The 18,841-nt window shown below is 39.5% G+C and overlaps 1 protein-coding gene across 10 annotated transcripts in view; it reads right to left on the reverse strand.

Moving 5' to 3' along the window:
• The window catches only part of CD44 (CD44 molecule (IN blood group)), an 85,296-nt gene that overhangs the window by 18,973 nt on the left and 47,482 nt on the right, over nucleotides 1–18,841 (reverse strand). For 5 of the 10 annotated variants that reach the window (XM_087423138.1, XM_087423139.1, XM_087423141.1 and 2 more), the window contains exon 5: nucleotides 17,358–17,591. In XM_087423138.1, coding sequence (XP_087279264.1) covers nucleotides 17,358–17,591 — 234 coding nt within the window. Of the gene's footprint in view, nucleotides 1–2,368; nucleotides 2,498–3,961; nucleotides 4,091–6,783; nucleotides 6,901–7,361; nucleotides 7,476–10,069; nucleotides 10,196–17,357; nucleotides 17,592–18,841 lie in introns of all 10 variants that reach the window. The other 5 variants (XM_087423133.1, XM_087423134.1, XM_087423136.1 and 2 more) reach the window with 3 other exon arrangements.

Raw genomic sequence — 18,841 nt, forward strand, 5'->3', positions numbered from 1 at the left:
CCAGAGGGAAACACTGGAATATTGGGCACCCACATCTACACTGCAGGCTTTACGTACAAGAAGAAAAGAGAACCAAGATCTTGGCAGGACAAAACGTGGCTGACTGTATTATCCCAGATTTCAAAAAAGAGGAAAGGCTAGCTAACCCAAATCAAAACCCCAAATGGATATTCTCCCAGAAAAAGTCCTGCCTGTTGATGGTTTCTAGACATTCTTGTTCATCTTCCTCTTTTTCTTTTAAATTTTGTTTATTTATTTATGTGTGTGTGTGTGTGTGTGTGAGGAAGATCAGCCCTGAGCTAACATCCGATGCCAATCCTCCTCTTTTTTGCTGAGGAAGGTTGGCCCTGAGCTAACATCTGTGCCCATCTTCCTCCACTTTATATGGGATGCTGCCACAGCATGGCTTTGACAAGTGGTGCGTCGGTGCCCGCCCAGGATTGAACCTGCGAACCCTGGGTCGCTGAAGCAGAGCATGCGCACTTAACCTCTTGTGCCACTGGGCTGGCCCCACACCTTCTCTTTTATAAGTAGAATCCTTCAAGAGGTATCACACCATTCCATGGTTGAAGCCAATTGTATTGTCCTTGATGTGTTCATCAATTTAATGGAATCTCATCAGTTCATCAGTATGGGGACTTAATATTGATTCTGAAGCTATTTTACTGGCTTGGTTTTCCACCATGGATATCATCAGAGCCTTCAGCAACCATGTGCATAAACATGCATACTGGGGCTGCATGTGGCACTTCAGCCACGCAACATAACGGCTCCAACCCAGCCATTCAAACTCATCTTCCTTTAGGACAAAAGAGAGCCACTCACTCTGACAAACTCATTCCTTGGCTTTCCTTCCTTTGTGCCTCTCCTTACGTGAGTCTCCCTTCTGGAAAAACTTTCCCTGATTTTTTTTCTCTAACTACCCAGGTTTTTTCCCATGTTTCAAAAACCGGATCTAATCCACTTTTCTCTGATGCTCTCTGGAGGGTCCTCTGAATTTCTTTGGTGTTTATTGTTGGCAACATTCATTTGACATCTATTACTTACTGTCTCGTATTGTTAGATATATTTTGATGCTAAATGTTTACTTTTCTTAGCTAAATTTTAAGTTCCTTAAGAGCATGGACCATGAATTGTACATTGTTCTGTCTCCATAATGCCTTGCACATAAGCAGATATTTAATACAATTGTAGTTTGAGGGATATCTGATCACTAATATTTGAGTATGACACAGTTAGGATGTTCTAAAGAAATGAAACCATCAAAAATTCTGGATTCACCTTGGAGATAACTTTTTTCAATTCAATACCAAGAGATATCATCATTGTGCTGTTAAAACTCATTTCAATAAGGATCATGTTACACAGACCCTTGGCAGTTTGGATCCAGATTATGTAGTTTATGCTATGACTGAAAATTCACATCCCCATATTGGTTCTTTTGGTTTGTCTCCCTTTTTGGAATATTACATTTCTGTGACCAAGACATCTTGTTCAAAGAAAACCAAACCTGCGTAACTATTCATGGGTATAGTAAGAAACATGGATTCTTCAACTTGGTAAAGACTGAGAAAAGAGGGGTACCTCCTACTACCAACTCTTCAGATTCTCTAAGGAAAATTGTCTTCTGTTCTGGAAGAGGGAGAATTCTTTTTAAATATAAAAATTGGTCAAATAAAATCACAATCTTCCATTCTTGCAAAACTACAACTAGTATCTTTTTACTCTCTCTTGTTTAACTGTTTTTGAATTGCTTATAGACAAATAAGAATGACATTTAAGAAAATAGGGATTCCATCCTGTGTAAAAGTTGTCCATTCTTTAAATTCACAAACATTTACTGAGGCCCACGAGTGATCTAAATCCTAATTCACTGGGTACCGTATTTATTTCTAAATGTGGCAAGAGTAAGTAATAAAGTTTTCTGAGCTTTTTACTTACTCGTTTGGAATGAGTACTCACAAATTTTTGACCTCTAAGATTTCTCTACCAAAGATGAGTTATATCTTCGGGTCTACAATGGAAACAGTCATGGAATAGAATCCGTCACTTCACTCTTTTAAAAACCCTGCCCTTAGAAGCAAATGGAAAAGAAATCTTGAGACTGCTCCTTCTTTGGAGGAAATGACTTCCACTTCATCTTAGAACTAATTCTTCTTTAACCCTCCTGCCAAATTCTCCCCTCACAGCCCAGGGCTTCATATTTAGATGAATGTACATATCACTTCTACCAAGAAAACTAACTTTGAAGAAACTTCAAGTTCCTTAGGAAAGAAGACTGGTTTAAAACCAAAGGCATATTTCTAGGAAAATAGCCATTTGGTGGCTTTCAAAAACACAACATATAAAGAAGCTCAGAGGCTATTACCCATCCATCTTTCCGTTTGATGACCTTGTCCCATTGGATGTGAGATTGGGTCGAAGAAGTAAGTCCAGGAACTGTCCTCTTGACTCTGCGTTGTCATTCTTTGATCTGGATGGCTGTCATGGGCTGGGGCTGTTGTGACCATGCAGTTCAAGCAATTGTCAAAGTGTTAGTGGACATTTGGCCAGGGATATACCCACTTTTCAAAAAGACTTTATTATCTAGACAAGACAATGAAACCATCTTCTTGGTATAGAGGGCCAGGAAGTTGCATAAACGCAGAATGTTTTAGCACGTATGGGTTCACTCATGCTCATTTTCTTAGCAATCAGCATGTGAACTAGAGGACACAAAAGCATTAATGACTTTTTCAGTGGATAGAAGATGAGTTATAGACATCAAGTGAAGATGAAGGAGAAGTAGTTCTTGACCCATGCCATGTTGCCACTGTCCCCAAAAGAAGGAAGTGTAAGAGTCCAAGCACATGATGTCATTCTGAGACAACCACATCCCACTGAAATGCACATTAGGCTGATGGTGATTTAGAGAAGAAATCAGATAATAGCTTCCCATGAGATAAACATGAAAGTAAATGCCATTCATCTCAGAAGCATGAATGGAATCCATTAGCAGCATTACCTTCTAACAATGGGATTTATGGCATAAGTGACATATAAGAATGCAGCACATGCTTTTGCTTCATTCCGAGCCAATGGAGAAATATAGGTGGAAAAGATTACAACAGTGGCCCCTTAGCAACAACCACACCACATAGCCAGTCACTGAATCCATTGCTCTTGCCAGGAATGCATTCAGAAGTTGCCACATGCTAGAAGGGCATTACGCATTATATTCTATATTGGAAATGGAAATATGGGAATATTTCTCACTGATACCAAATGAGAATATGCAATTCACATTCTTTTACAAGGCAACATGCATCTCAATGTTTCTGTCACACAGACAAAAGAATCATGGATAGAAGCTTGCAAAGCCAAGTTATCTGGTATCACTTAGAGAAGATGACAAGACTTGCGTCCAATTTCCACAATCCCACAATTTAGTTTTTTTTAAATATAAAAAACAATTGTACATTCAAGGAGAAATCACCAAACAGACATGACAAAAGGGCCAAATGACATCAGACAGGTATTTTTCTCAAAATGTCTGGCTCTAGTTCTTGAAACACTGGGGTTCTGACAAAATGCTAACAAGCCCAATATTTCATAGAACCATGTTGTAAAGTCTGGACCTACATTACAGAATAGATTCCTTTACAAAACAAAAGAGAGTATTTTATAAGATCAGAGTATCTGCACAGTCTCACTAGGGGATGCCCAAAACTCGATGTGAGAGTGACGCACTCCAGGGCGTGTTCTAGTCTCCGTGTCTCCTTCATGTGCGTATATCTATTCCTGTCCAGGTGGTTTGCTATGAGCATTTAAGGGTTGGCTGTGTGTTGACTGCATTATAATTTATTAAGGAACCTTAACATCTTGTGACAATTCCTTCAATGTCTTTTTGTTCGCTGTCCTCAACGCCCAACATGGAACCCAAGGGGAAGTTTCCACCCACATTTGCTTTTCAAACCATTACCAGTTGTCCCTGCTGTTGAGGGAGAGTCTTCCTTTGGCGTTTGGGGGTGTTCCCCATGCCATCCATTCTCAAACCACTGCTCTTTCTGGGTAGCTGTGTCTTCTGCTGTACTACTAGTGATTGCCCGGGCTGTGAGAAGAATGTCAATTGTGAGCCATTATTGTTCAATTTCCTCACCAACACATATCTCTCTACTTTGAGGGCATACACATGTGGGAGCGAAGGTAGAAAAGAAAAGCAGCAAGGAGATATTCTGAAAGGGATCTTAGAAATCAAGTGGCCCAAAGAAGTTTTGATTTACTTAAAATCATATAGCCAGATTGGCACAAAGTTAGGACTAGACCACAGTCTGTGAATCCTCAGTATTATTCTTATTTTACTATCGTTTATGGCCTATATCCTGCGTGAGAGAACTGTTTGTTCAAAGAATTAACCTCTTTGCTCTGGTGGTTTTCGGGGGAAGGAACATATTATATAACAATTTATGACAGGATAAGCGTGGTAGGAGGCCTTCTCAAATGGTGGTCATGTCAGCCATACCCACACGCACTGGAAATGCACCAGGAGGGGATCTGCCCAGCATGAAAGACATTGGGAACGCCTAGGATGCTACTTCACTGACACATATGACGTTATGTCTATGTGGCATCTAAAATTGCCAAAATTACTTTTTAACAAAATTAATCCAGTGGAAGAAAAACTATCCTAGCCAGTGTTTGGCATTATATAAGCAATAGCAATGTGTGACAGGCTTAAAATTTCAGCCACTCCGGGTTGTAATTGCCCAGTTTTAAAAAGGACAAAATGAATGGAATAAAATTGTATCAGAGTTATATCTGGGAAAAATCAGAAAGCCACTGACATTTTCATCTATAGCAACTAAGAGCAGATTTTTAGTTCATCAAGAAAACAAGAGCCTATAAACTTGCCGAACTGAAGTATATTTTGCAACTTGTAATATTGGTTGTATTTTACTATTTTAGAAAATGATATGTGTGATTTGAGAATAGCAAAGACATTTGAAAAATAAAACTTATTTTCCTTGTTTTACCCTTGCATTGGCCAAAACACTCCTGGGGTTAATTGGTTATCCAGAGGGAGGAAAAAAAACCCCAAATCTTAAGTGTTACCTCCCACTGACTAAATCACTACCTCTTGACAAATAATGAAGTTAGAAAAACCATTGATTATAATTACAAAAAAAGAAAAACTAATCCAAACATAGACTGCCTATTCAAAGTCTAAAAAAAAGAAGAGAAATACATGCACACACACACATGCTTGCAAGCACACACTACTCTATACTCCTTCTATCACTACCTATACAAACGCAATTATCCTTTCAATATCCAGTAACCTCCTGCTGCTTTCAACATATGAATTAGCAGAGTATAGGATTTCCCTTGTAAAATATGAAGGTTGACTCTCTTCTGCAAGTTGTAATGCTCTTTTGATAAGGCCCAGAGGTCACCAACCAGAACCCTTTGTGTTTTGCAACTACTAAGGAGAGAACTGCCGCAGCTCATATGCCTCCTTCCCTCTTTTAGGTGCTGTCATGTCTAGTTTTTCAACTACCCTCCAGTAATGATGTCCCTCCCCTACCACCTTTTGACAACAGGCTTACTAATTCTAAGCCTCTTAAGTAACTTTCTGCTTTTTAAGTACAAATTATCTTAAATCACATCAGAGTTATACTGTTAGGACACAAAGGGCTTGGTATGGAATCCCATGCTGAAGAAACTTTTGCTTCTCATTTCCTTCTTCTCGCAGAAGACTCTTTTTTTTTTTTTAACTCAGCCCATAATCCTCATGCGTTATCAGATCTATTGGGGTAAATAATGAAATGTAAGCCTGTTGGACAAATTCAGTACAAAGCCCAGGACTTAATAGCTGATGTCTGAAATGTTTCTTTTGTTGTCTGAAGACATTCCTCAACCCATGGATTCCCAAACCCCTTTGGCTTCTCCTTTTGGCTTCTAACTAGCTATTTCTTACATTTTTCCTTTAGGAGTATCCAAGACTATGAGAATGATGGTTGAACCATAGTTTTAAAAATGCTATAAGCTGTTATCCTAAATTAAGCCTTTTTAAATTCCAAACGTGATAGGCGTCTCTCCAAGAGACAAATGATAGAAGAAGAGTATATATTTCTTACTTTCTTTGTGTCCTATCCTCATAGCCCAGTAGTGAGACTTGAGATTGTTTTAGAAAACCTGAGATGTTTGCACATAAGTGGAAATAACAGCATCAAAGCCTTCCCCAAGTTACCCTGGGCTCAAAAACAGAAAAAGACCATAGAATTCAAATACAGACCATCTGAGCTATTGACTGTCCTCCAAAAACTACAAGGGATGCCTTTGTACAATGCAGTGAGGAACAGAATGTGAGAAAGAAATTGGATTCATCAAAGATCTTCATAGAACATAAAAATTCCAAAGATCGCTGCATTTGTCAAGCTTTCTTTCCAGATCCCACTACTAAGCGCCAAAAGAACCCACTCTTCATCATACATTTCCATAAACACACTCAAATCACCCAAATGGAACCTCTAGGAATCTTTGACACAAAAATGTATCTCAGATCTTTGTAAACATTTTATCTTTTTAAACATTTTTGCCTTTTGGGCAACCTGACAAATAAGCATTTTTCTTTCAATTTCTAAAAATTGCGCGCAGATTTGGCGGCTTTTTGTGCTGGAGGGATAAAAGAAATTACTGTGTGGAAATAGAAGATGTGGCCAATGTCTAAAAAAAAGTCTTCCCTGTTCTTTAGAATGCCTTCACTAACTCTAAACCAGAACTACTGACTGCCATCCTTCTTACTTGTGCTTCTGGAATGCTGGGTCTCCTCTTCGTCATGATGCTCTTGGTGAATGAGAGGAGAGTGTGGTTCCTGGCTCCAATTTTCTCCATAAGCACTGGTGCCACTTCTGTCCACATCTGTCGTGATGATGGTTATATACACTGTGACTTTTTATCAACCAACCTTTGATGGTTCTATTCTTCCATTAAAGTACATGCTATTTAATGGTTCTATGCCTAAATAGTACCTCTGAGCATCTTCTCTCAATACTTTTGAGTGACTTCACTAATCTCTCTCAAAAGAAAACCAATAGGCACGGAATTTTTAAATGATTACCTGTTATTCTACTATAACCACTTTGTCAAGGGCAGCACCATAATGTATTCATTTTTATAATGAAGCAACATAAAGTATCTTATGTCCAGATGGTATGATTGATAAATGACTCCTAAGTCACATTGAGTATTCTCACAAAAGTTCACTAAGAATTTGTGATGAGATATTAACTAAATTTCCCACTGTGTTCTGATGAGTGACCTTTGCAGCATCATAGGCTTCAAGGAAAAAAATCTTTAATTAAGTGTGCATAACCCATTACCAGTCATCCTTGTGGTTGTCTGAAGTGATCTGTCTGGATTCAAATGGACAGGGTACCGCTGCAGCCAATCATGATTCTCTTCTGGGGATCTAAAAATCCGTGGCGTGGTTGGAACTGTGATAATGATGATTGAAGTAATTAGGAAAATGTTATTTCTCAAGCCTTCATCACTTGTTTTGCACATTTCTCCCTTCTTTAGTTTATAGAGTGAATCATCTATAACAGGTTGTATAGATGGTTGAGTGGAAAGGGAGGGAAAGCAGAAAGTGCCTTCAGCTTGATTCAGCCGTAGGGTTAAGCATCTCAGTGTCCTTTGCATTCTGTCATAGAATACGTTGGGGTCAGAACATGAGAACTTTCGGAGACAGCAGCCAAAGAAGCTGCAGCAGGAAGAAGAACAGCTGTGAAAAAACACCAGCCCTCCACCGAGGATAACCAAGGACGCCGGAGCTTTGCCCGTCCATGCAGTCTGTAAAGGCCCTCTGCACTTGAAAGCCCAAGGAATTTGTATCGCTGGCAAGTATGCTATATGTGGATCTTCAGGCTGCAGAGGGAGATACTTGAAATTTATACTATGATGATCACTTTCTTTCGTTAGTAGTTTTGGTGGGGAAACAAACACCTTGAGCAGCCAGATGCTCAAGGTGAATGAGAGGAGAGTGTGATTCCTGAGTCTTTCCCATAGGTGATTCTAAGAAGGAATATCTACCCAGAACAGCCATATGATTTAGCTCTACATTTCTGAATATTTATCAAACACCTATGGTATTCCCATCAAATACAAAGCATTTCACGAGCAAGCCACTCATAGCCAATGAAAGCAAAACAAGACACATACATTCAGTAGAAAAACACCATAGGTAACCAACCACCATCACAGCAGCTCCCTGGAAAAAAAAGAGGCATACATCCACCAGTGCCCTGATGCTGTCACCCAAAATGAGAGGGCTGGAATGGGAGATGCACCTGACAGAGGGATCATGACAAAATCAGAATCAATATCATTTGTGAAAAGGTTATTTGCAAATCCATCCTAATTCTTTCAAACTTTATTTTGATACCCAAATAATAGAAAACTCTTTTCAGAACTGTAATACTATCAGCTCTATTTCACAAGTTAAGAAAACCAGGTTTAGAATCCTGAGCCATGTTCTCAGTAAGCATTAAAAAGTGGCAGTTGTCATACCCCTACAGAAGAAAGAGGGCATCCTCCTGAATTATGTGCATAGGTGCCAAGCAGAAAAGTGAACTGAAACTGGAAAATATGACACAGAGATTAAAAATGCCAAGGGAAGTTTTCCCTGGAGCTTGATCATACGAATCATCTTCAAGTTAATCTGTTTGGGTTGCCACCCAACAGAGTTTAGTTTCTTGAGTATCAAGACCACATCTTTACTGATGGCCCCGCCTGGAAGATGGGGCCACATCCTGAACCCAGGAGATGGTGTAACAGTAAAGCTCCAGTGTTTCTGGTTATTTGGTTTTCTTTCTGAAGTTAATAAAAAGAGTTTCCTTTTTCTATAGACTGATCTTTTCTGAGGTGTCCAGACTAAGAAATACACCACTTAAAAATTTAGATATAAAGCATCTAGTTCATCTCAAGTGTTTGTTGTCTAAATGCCATATACTCAGATGCCTTCAAGATCTAAGCTATTTTTTGGACACTTCCCACCTCCCTGGGTGGGATAAAACCCTCAGGTTTCAATGGGACGGACAGACTTGAGTGACCCGAGAGAGCTCATGTAGCACCCCAAAGGTGCACCTCCTCTAAGGAAAAGCAGAGTTGTGATGGAGTCACATCTATGAGGTTCAGGATTCTCATCTCTGTTCAGCAATATCGTAGGTCATTACAGGTATTTATAGGAAATTCAGTCATCCAGCAGACTATTAGGCTAATCTTTGCATGTTTTTTTTAAGGACATTTTTCAGCTCAATTTCCATCTTTGTTCTCAAAAAGTTTTATAATTGTCACAAATTCAGATATTATTGTGCAGTGCTTTCACTATTTGTTTTTAATAATTGGCACTGTTTTGTTAAAGCTCAGCTGAGATTTGTCCTTCCCTTCAATGTCTTTCCGTTACATTGATGCCCAATTTGTTTTGTTATAACTCTGGATTCGTTCCCTTGACCTCAACCAGGTTTTGATTAAGTAAGACAATTCTTGAGTTCTGGTTCCCATCTTTTAAGCATTTCTAGGGTCTTCTAAGTCTTCAATGTAGGATCATCTATAACTTTTAATTAATACCCTCCCAAGCATGTTCTCCAAGTCTATTGCTTCAATACACCATGAGTTCCCTGAAGACAAGGGCTCTGGCTTTTTTCATCTTTGCGTTCCCAGCACCTAGCACAGTAGGAACACAATGCTTATTTGTTGTAGTGTTTTACTATGCCCTTCTATGACAAAGCTCAATAATTAAAAGGGAATCTGTGGCAGCAGATCATATAAATAAACAAAACCAGAAGAACATGAGGCATTAGAAATTTTATAAAAGATATTTTTCCTATTTCTCTTCCAAATATGTTTTGGCTTCCATTCAAAAAACTATATTTCTTCCTTCATAATCTCATCAAGGTATAACTAAGGTATGATCATAGGCTCATGCTCATTTTTCATATTAACTATTTCCCAAGATCGATACTATTGGGCATCACTCAGCTTAATCGGTAAACCTTGCATAAATGATTCCACTGTAATTGATTATTCTTACTGGTGCTGGAGATAAAATCTTCATCATCATCAATGCCTGATCCAGAATAACTGGGGTGTTTGTCTCTTTCATCTTCATTTTCTTCAGTTGGCTCCCAGCCTGCTGAGATGATATTTGAATCCGTACCTGTTGTGGTGACTCATGTTAGTGGCTGAGCCGGATGTCAAGCAACCCATTTGACAAAGGAATAAAATCAGGCACAGGGTGCATAATGGAATTCCCCAGATTATAAGAAGAAAGCAAGACATTTGACTTGTATACCACAAATCCTTATATCCTGGTCTCTGAAGCTAGTACATAGATCTAAAAACAATAGGCCATGATTTTTATAACTGAACATTCTCTTCCAGGAAGTTAAAACAATAAATATGGACATAACCCCACCAAAGTAGTAAAAGAAAAAAAGGCCAGTGAACACCCCCCATGCTTTCAGATGCATTTATTGTTGACTTACTAAGCGTACACCATTAAAGCTAGGATGTCAAGAATAGGTTTCACATGTGCCTATTTGTTGTGTCAAGCCACCTTCAGAAAAACCTTGGAATCTAAACACATGTCGATCATTTCTAAAATTCCATAGTTGAATTCATAATTTAATAATTCACTTTTTGATCTTCTCTAGCATCCAATTGTTGTAGCTCTGAACGCAAATGAAAGCTACACTGCTGTCCCCAACAATACTTTAGCACAGAGCAAAAAAAGTTAGTCGGTTAACAGAGAAATCATGCTTGGCATTTATTAATCAATCAGAAGTGTTGACTAAAGTGGACTGTAGCCAAGATTTTGAGAAATGCTCACTTTTTCCCTTTTGGATGCAATCATAGGAAAGGAGATGGAAATCCTCCAGCTCTTCTCAGTGGTTACTGCAGAAGATGTCTCTTTACTGAAAAGGGGTTTTCTACATTTTGAGTGAGATTCACGATCTTTTGGAATGACCATTTGTCTTTTCATACTATTAATGTCTACCCCAAGAATAGTTCCAGTGATGGAGATTTTCTATATTTTGTTATCTCTAGCTCTGTTATTTTATTTTCTCATGAAAAGTCAAGAACTTTTTATGACTTTGGTCATTTTAGAGTATCTTTCAGAGTCAAAAGTTTGTCCTGTCATCCAGAAAGACCTGGCTCCTTTTCACAGCTCCTCCAGGGTTATATTAATTCCATAGAGTAGACAGAAGAAATCTACTTATTAGTGCTATAAAATCAAACACACAGATCTCAAAGTCATTTTGTCATCAAAGCTATCAAAATCTTTTGTGAAACCAGAATGGACTTGACTTTGACAACATCCCAGAGGTCAATGAGGATTATTGAAGAGTGTCAAAAAAACATATGGAATGAGATAATCACAATTCATTAACAGCCATTTTCATTGTTGTGTGAAGATAATTCTTGGACTATGATGGTTGAAAACACCATGCAAACCAATCCTGGGCTTCTTGCCTGTTGGTTGCTGTTTTGGGAGTTATACCACTAGTGCTCATCAAAGCCATTGTAACCATAATTGAATTGATTGCTGAAAGGTTAATTATCAGTTCCTAAGAAATAACGTTGTGTATGCTTTAACTCCTTTACTATCCAAAAGAATTATCTGTAGTTGATACAGATGGCAGAAAGAAAAGGAAAAAGCGTAGAAGCTCCATTTCCTTCAGGGGCCAAAAAGGAGTCCATAGAATGTCAAAGATGGAAGGACCTTAAATATCAACTGGTTCATGCTCCTCATCTTATAGATGAAAAAATTGTGCTGGACAGACCTTGACTTGTTTAAAGTCAGAAAGCTAAACAACAGAGAGGTATCGAGAGAACATGAGAGCAGTCTTTGAATTTTAAAAGGCTATAACATAAGAGAGAGATTAGATTTTTGTCTGTGCTCCCAAAAGGCCAAACTAGGACCTGTGGTGTGAATTTCAGGGAAATGAATATTCTTCCAAATATTTAATTTAAAAAGGTAATAATCTGAGCTATCCAACAATGAGCTTCTTCATAAAGTATTATGTTCCCCACCATCAGAAAGATCTCTTAGCAGGAAAGTTGTGTAAGAGATTAAATGATTACAAGCATTGATTGAACTAGACCATCAAAGATCTTCTCCAAATCTAAGTCTATGATTCCAAAACCTAGCTCTTCAGAATCCTAGCCCTTCATCTTCTACACACTCTATCTTGGCCAACCAATATCATTCTCCAAGAATTTAGGATATGACATTTCTGCCGGGAATCCCAGACACATAATCCCAGCTATCCCCAAAACATGGGAGAATGACACAGGAAGCAGAAGACTAAAAAAAGATGCCTTTCCACTTTTCTTCACTTAGAATCCAAATTCTCTAGCAACCTTGCTCGTAGTCACTTTTTATATAAACACTATATTTTGCAAAGCAGAACAGGACATTTTGAGTCTAGTTTTTGAAAATAGGATAATCAATCAGGAAAGACAGACAGAGATACAGTGACCCTATAGTCTCAGTAATAAGACCAGAAGCAAGAGTCCTGATTTGAGGACTTCCAAAGACTGCCATTTCTGCAACTGTGACGCGCATCAGAAGAATATTAGATATTATTAGGTGAAAAACTGAAAAAAAGTTCAGAGAGGCTGGAACCATCTTTAAATTCCCCAATACAAAGGTAAGGTGAATTAGATATTTTTTTCAGCTATCAAGAAAGCCCAGAAATGACCCAAGATGAAACACCAACAAGACCATTTCCTTCACAATGTTTGTGCTATGAAGATAAACAATGTAAACATTTAAAAATAGCATATCTGTTATTCTGCACTCTCTCTCTCTCTCCAGAATTATCTTAATCACTATGATATGCAATCATAACATCAGCACTATTTTTATTACTTTTCTAATAGACTTCTTTCTAGAGGACATGTTCTGAGTGAATCTCCTAATTGAAGTCTCTGAAAGAAAAATAACTCTAATTCTATGTGCCTATTGCCAAAAGGAAAACAAGTAGGATATTTAGGAGTATCCAGTCATATGCCCAGATCCATGGGCCTCTCTGATAAATGAAATGGTACTAGACCTTGTTCTCACTGAGGATGCTGACGGAGCATCAATAGAAAACTTCAGCATGATAACGGTCGCCCTTTTCCTTAACACTGAAAGACTTGGCATTCAGGACAACGAGTAAACAAAAGGCATCACAGTTTACCTGTCACTGCTGTTGTTGTCCGATCTGGAGTCTTAGGCTGTGAATTACCAAACCAGGACCATATCCAATTATTTTGCACGTGAGCTGCTGCATGGCTGTTTGAGTGCACAGTTGAAGTAACTGGATCAATTATGAAATTATCATTCAGTAAGATCTTTCTACAAAACCTTTACTCTCAGTTCTGTCTATGTATTCTGTCTGTATCTATTATAGAATGAAGATCAGAAAAAACCAAGGCCTGATTTTATCTTTCCAGTCTCCTAAAGTCTCTTAGAACCTTAGGATAGCATCAGAAATGCAAATTCTATATGGGTATCAGTTAAGTGCGGCTCATTCTTCAGACTGAACCCCCTGAATACAGGCTCAGAGCAAAATCAAGTAGCAACTTAATAACCTGTGATGGAAAAGAGATTTTATATCTACTTGACTGGATGACCCTGCCATGAAATGAAGGTCTTTGATGTAGCATTTCCTAAAGTTGCTTTCATTAATTTATTTTTGGAGCATCTTTAGAGGTGCTTGCCTGTATCCTTTGGGTCTACCATTTTATCTGGGTAGCTTGTGATGACAATCAGCATTTCAAACCTCCACCCATACTTGTTAACTTCAAGTCAAGCTTTACACTTGAGCAGGAACTTTGCAAAGGGCGTGTGTTCAAAGTGTTGAAATCAGATCAAGCTTTCTCAAGTATCCACCTATCACTTTCTGTCACTTTTAATTCTAACTCAGAATGTGTTTCCAGAAAAGAAACACAACTGCCCAAGTTAGAGAAATTCTGGACTCTGTTCAAATTAGAGAAAGGACAATCAGTAAGATTTTACAATTTGAAATCACTCATTTGATTCTCAAGTTGGACTTGAGTCCAGAATGTTTCCCTGTAGAAGAACAGCAAAGATCATCAAGATAAACATCTAAACAGTTGAGATTTTTATAAACCATTTTGAGTCATACACCTCTTTCAAAATCGGACATGTTACAGCTTCTCTCCTCAAAAAAGTGATCCCACACATACACGCTCTCAAAATTTTGCATATTATTTCGGGTGGCTCTTGACTACCTTATGGTCTATCATTGAACCTACTGGAAGTCCACACACTCCAGGTTAAAAACTTAGACTCTATACACATCCAACGTCAACAACCCGCACAAGACGTTCCATGCGACAAAGGACACATTTGCACAGAATAGAAAGTAGAGAGATAGGAGCCAATTTCACCAGTGACAGCCCCAGATAAACCCGAGCAGCCCCTGGAAAATTCACAGCACTCCGTTCTCACCTCAGAAACTTTATTATAAAGATACATAGCTCCTGCCACCCTTACCCTATAGTACATCAGGAAGAGACCAACAAGAAGCAAACATACAAGAAAGAGCAAGAGAGAAATTTGTATTATTTCTGTCTTCCTGAAACGAGTTATATGAGATTCTGGGAAAATGGAAAAAGCTACTGCCTAGCCAGCAGTTTCCAATTTTCCCCATCCAAGTAGGCCATGCCAGACCTATATATATATATATATATATATATATATTTTTTTTTTTTAAATAATATATATGTTTCTTTGACACCCAGAAGACAAGCAAGTAGAGCATTCCAAGGCAGGAGTCTGCTTCCTGAATTAGTTTAGGTTTCTGGATTCCAAAGAATTCCAAATCACCAATAGAAAAGAGGCTGATGACACGCCTCCAGGAAGGCTCTTCCAAAAACAGCATTTATAATAAAAAGTCTGCGGGAAGTCAAAACCTCCCCAGATGGTTGTTCTTACTGGCTTTCCCTATCGCCACCCACTAAGGACCCTTAAGGAAGGAATGTGCCAGCTGAGCCAAAGACAGGCTTGTATGTACTCAGCCAGCCCTCCTCTTGACCTCTGCCCTCCTGTGCGCCTTAGGGAGGATTTGCAATCACCCCGTCTTGCTGAGTCCCAACTCTCAGTCCAACAGTCCTGAAGTTTCGGGTATCTCCTCACTGGCCTTAGAACATCTAGTCTCTTCAGGAACTTATCAATTGTAACATTTTCTAGTATGCCATAGGCTACTTTCAAGTTTCCATCTGCTTGCTTTCTTTGACACCCTTCTGCACATGAATTGATGAATTTGGAGCTGCAACGGGCCTTACTGGATCCTACAGCACTTCAATGACCCTCAGGTTAGCCCTGGACTCATTTTGCTGGACAAATGAGTCTCTCTTTTCCTAAACCACCAAAAGAAACTCAGCTAAGTACTCTGAAAGAGGAACGCACAATTCTTTTCTCAACCCAAGTCCTGAACTATGTTTTAATTAAGTCTCATAGCATTCCTTTTTCCCCTTGATTTCTGAACGGCATACAGGCTCTGTGAACACGGGTCCAACTCTGAGTCCTCAGCAACCAGAGCAACATCTGGCACAGAGAAGAGCTCAAATATTGCTTGAATGAATGACTAGCTTACTTCTCTTCAATATTACTTCTAATGGTGTTACCACTGGATCCCAAGCCTTCAAATAGGCTGGTACATAGCAGGTCCTCAAAACACCTTTACTGATTAACTTAGGCAGGAAAGGTGTAGCCCTTAAAAGATGTGCTAGGAATATTCATAAAATGTGCCAATTGCCTTTTCTAAAGCACATGTGAGATACTCATTATTTAATATAGGCTATTAGCAGCTTGAATGTTAACTTCATCTAATTCCCATAAGATATATTTTGTCAGGGTTTTCTTCTTTGGTGGGAAATGGTACTTTAGGGTAGACCTGATCTGCTTTTTGCTGAGACCACTAATTGTTGTGTTTGCCAACACCAGACAAAATTGCATGCCCTGATGATAAACACCTTCAACATGGCTACTTTTAAAAGTCAGGGAACCCAAGGAGTAGCAAGTAGCCAGCAGCACTGCCTGCTTGGTGGAAGCTTCTTTCATGAAGGGCTGTCCATGGGATTACAGACAATGAGGTGACACAATCTCCAGAGAGCCAATAATCCAGGAAAGCATGGGCAATTTGAAAAAGTCTGCGTCAAAGAATCTGCAGAGGATGACCAGAACCCTGAGCCTATTTGCATCAACCCCTCAGCAAGCTTCTACCAGAAATTTAACCCCCTGTTGAGCACGTAACCTTCCATTAAATCAGAATGCTCTGGAGGTTGCCCTGGCTTCTGGGTGACAAGGGATAGAAAAGTTCCCCGACTTCACATTCACAAACCAGTAGATTTCTGCCACACTCTTTGGAGACCAGAGTTCCACCTGCCAAGAGGCGCAGCCAGGAAAAGAGAAAATCCACACCATACTAGGAAAGCTGCCCAAGAGGCAGATGCCCTATTTGAGTTTGAATAATCCTCCACAGAAGGAATGCAGCCAATCTGGAAACCTGTTTTAAAACAAACCACAGGGAAAAAGCAGAGGGAAGCAAAGAAAGAGACAAGAGGGAGATGTAAACGCTTTCCAATGAAAGTGGAGCATGAGGGGCAAAGACCCAAAGCAATCTGACGCAGTGTTTACATATTTCCACTCTCGCCGTCCCAAGTCCTGAATCGCCCACACAGACTGAGCAAGTGTTAGGAGCCTTCCCCGATAGGCCGGAAATAAAACTCTTAGGCAGATTTAACTTGATCAGGTAACTCCTTCAGATATGCTTCTTTTGACCAAAAACAAAGGAATTGTTTAGTAAACCATGGGTGATGAATATAACTGAATACTATACAATCAATAATATGAATATAAATCATGTCAAAACATAAAAATACAAAGTTAAGTTGAAAAAAGTAGCAGATGGAATGGTATGCATATGCTATGATCCCAACTTGATGAAAAGTCTTATCCATACGGGGATAAGAGCAAGAAGGAAACATGCAAAACAGAAAATAGCTTCTGTATCAGGCTCGAAGTGTCACCATATCCCAGGGAGAAGAGAACAAGGGAAGTTCTTCTAAGAAACTTCCAATAGGCACCTCTTGAAAACAGAGTTGTAGATGGAAATAATTGTAGGCAGTAGCAGTCAATGCAGACAGAGCACTGACAACTGCCAGAGCCACCTCCCCACGTGATGTCACCTACTTCTAGAGACAGGAGACAATCAACACATAAGTGCCTATCACTCAGGAAAATCAGAGACATTTTTGCAAATGCATTGCTATTGGAAAGCACAGTGATTCATTCTCCTTACTGGTAGTGGGAGTGTTCTCTGAGTGGTCAGACACCCAGGGACTGCCTTGGTCTTGGGTGGGGCGTGTGGTGGGAAGGTGGGTGTGGAAGATGCTGTAACCTCCTGAAGTGCTTCTTTCACTGGAGGATCCACTGCTCACGTCCTCGTCAGCCTGGGTGCTGGGGTTGATGTCTTCAGGGTTAGTTCTGTACTCGCCCTTCTTGCTGTAGCGGGTGCCATCACGGTTCACAATAGCTGGGAGAGAGAGAAGGCACTTTCAGAACAGGACAGCTGACATTCCCAGAGTACAGGGAAGACTGGAATATCATAGAAGACAGTGACTTCAAAGCTATCTTTTCTTTTTTGTTAAGAAAAACACACCTAACTACCTATCTAGTGGGGGACAGAGTGGCTGAGGCACTAAGAAAGTGCACCCTCCTCCACCCCCGCAACACACGCTGGAAACGGGGAGGGGAAAGAGGATGTGTTTGGGAGTCTCCATGTTTGCATCCCAGCTTCGTGTGGCTCTAGACAAGGTAGCTCACTGAGCTTCAGTTTCGTCATTTGTAGACGGGGACAATACTACTTTCTGTTATGAGCACTATATGATACCTTGTAAAGTGCTTAGCATAGTATTCAAAACATAGTTGGTGCTCAACAAATGGAAATTCTCCCGCCTGGTCCCTACTCTCCCTTCTGAAGTACATGTAAAATTTGTTGCTATTAATTCCATCTGTTTCCAGAAAGGATCTGAAGTAGAAGACAGAAAGCAGTCTTGGCAGGAAGACACAGTGGTAAAGCCATGAAGAATTAGACGTTCTTTGTAGGGAGCAAATTTTGTCAGTTTAGGCGAATCCTTACTTCTGGCTAGGAAATCAGAATGCTTAAATATTGACAGAGCCTCTGCCATCCTCTGTGAAATTCAGCCTTGAAATTAACAAGCATGGATGTATAGAAAGATCAAAATCTTCGGTTTAAACAAGCAAATGACTAGAATAGACAAGAGGGGAAAAAGCCAGAAGGAATTTGTTTGTTGTTCCTTCCTAAAAGTATTTGCTGCCTTCATGTCTGGCCACTCACTACGTAAGTGTGCATTTAGCTGAAATTATTTTCCGCTGTATTGTCTTGGTAAGACTAAAGATTCCTTTTGTCTACCTATATAGCTTGCTGAAGTGCAACTATTAACAAAACATAAATTAAAAAACAAAGTCCCAGTCATCCTGATAATCACTGCAAATGAGATCTGATAAGGGAATACGACCAAACTTGTATAAGTCTGGACGTCAGAAGAGATCTGTGGGGACCACAGAAGTGGAGGATTTATTGAGCAGCTATAGACATATTATTGTTCTGAATTTCCACGACAATTCTCAGATGTTGTTCCACTACCCAGATGAGAAAACAGAGGCTCAGAAAGAGTAAGTCATTCCTCTAAGATTCAAATCAGACCTCACTGAAACAGCACATCTCACACTGCAGGCCTCTCCTCCCTTTTGCAAGGGATA

Source organism: Ceratotherium simum, chromosome 34, assembly GCF_057802395.1.
Source record: "Ceratotherium simum simum isolate JZ-2026a chromosome 34, ASM5780239v1, whole genome shotgun sequence".
In the NCBI taxonomy this organism is placed as follows: domain Eukaryota; kingdom Metazoa; phylum Chordata; class Mammalia; order Perissodactyla; family Rhinocerotidae; genus Ceratotherium; species Ceratotherium simum.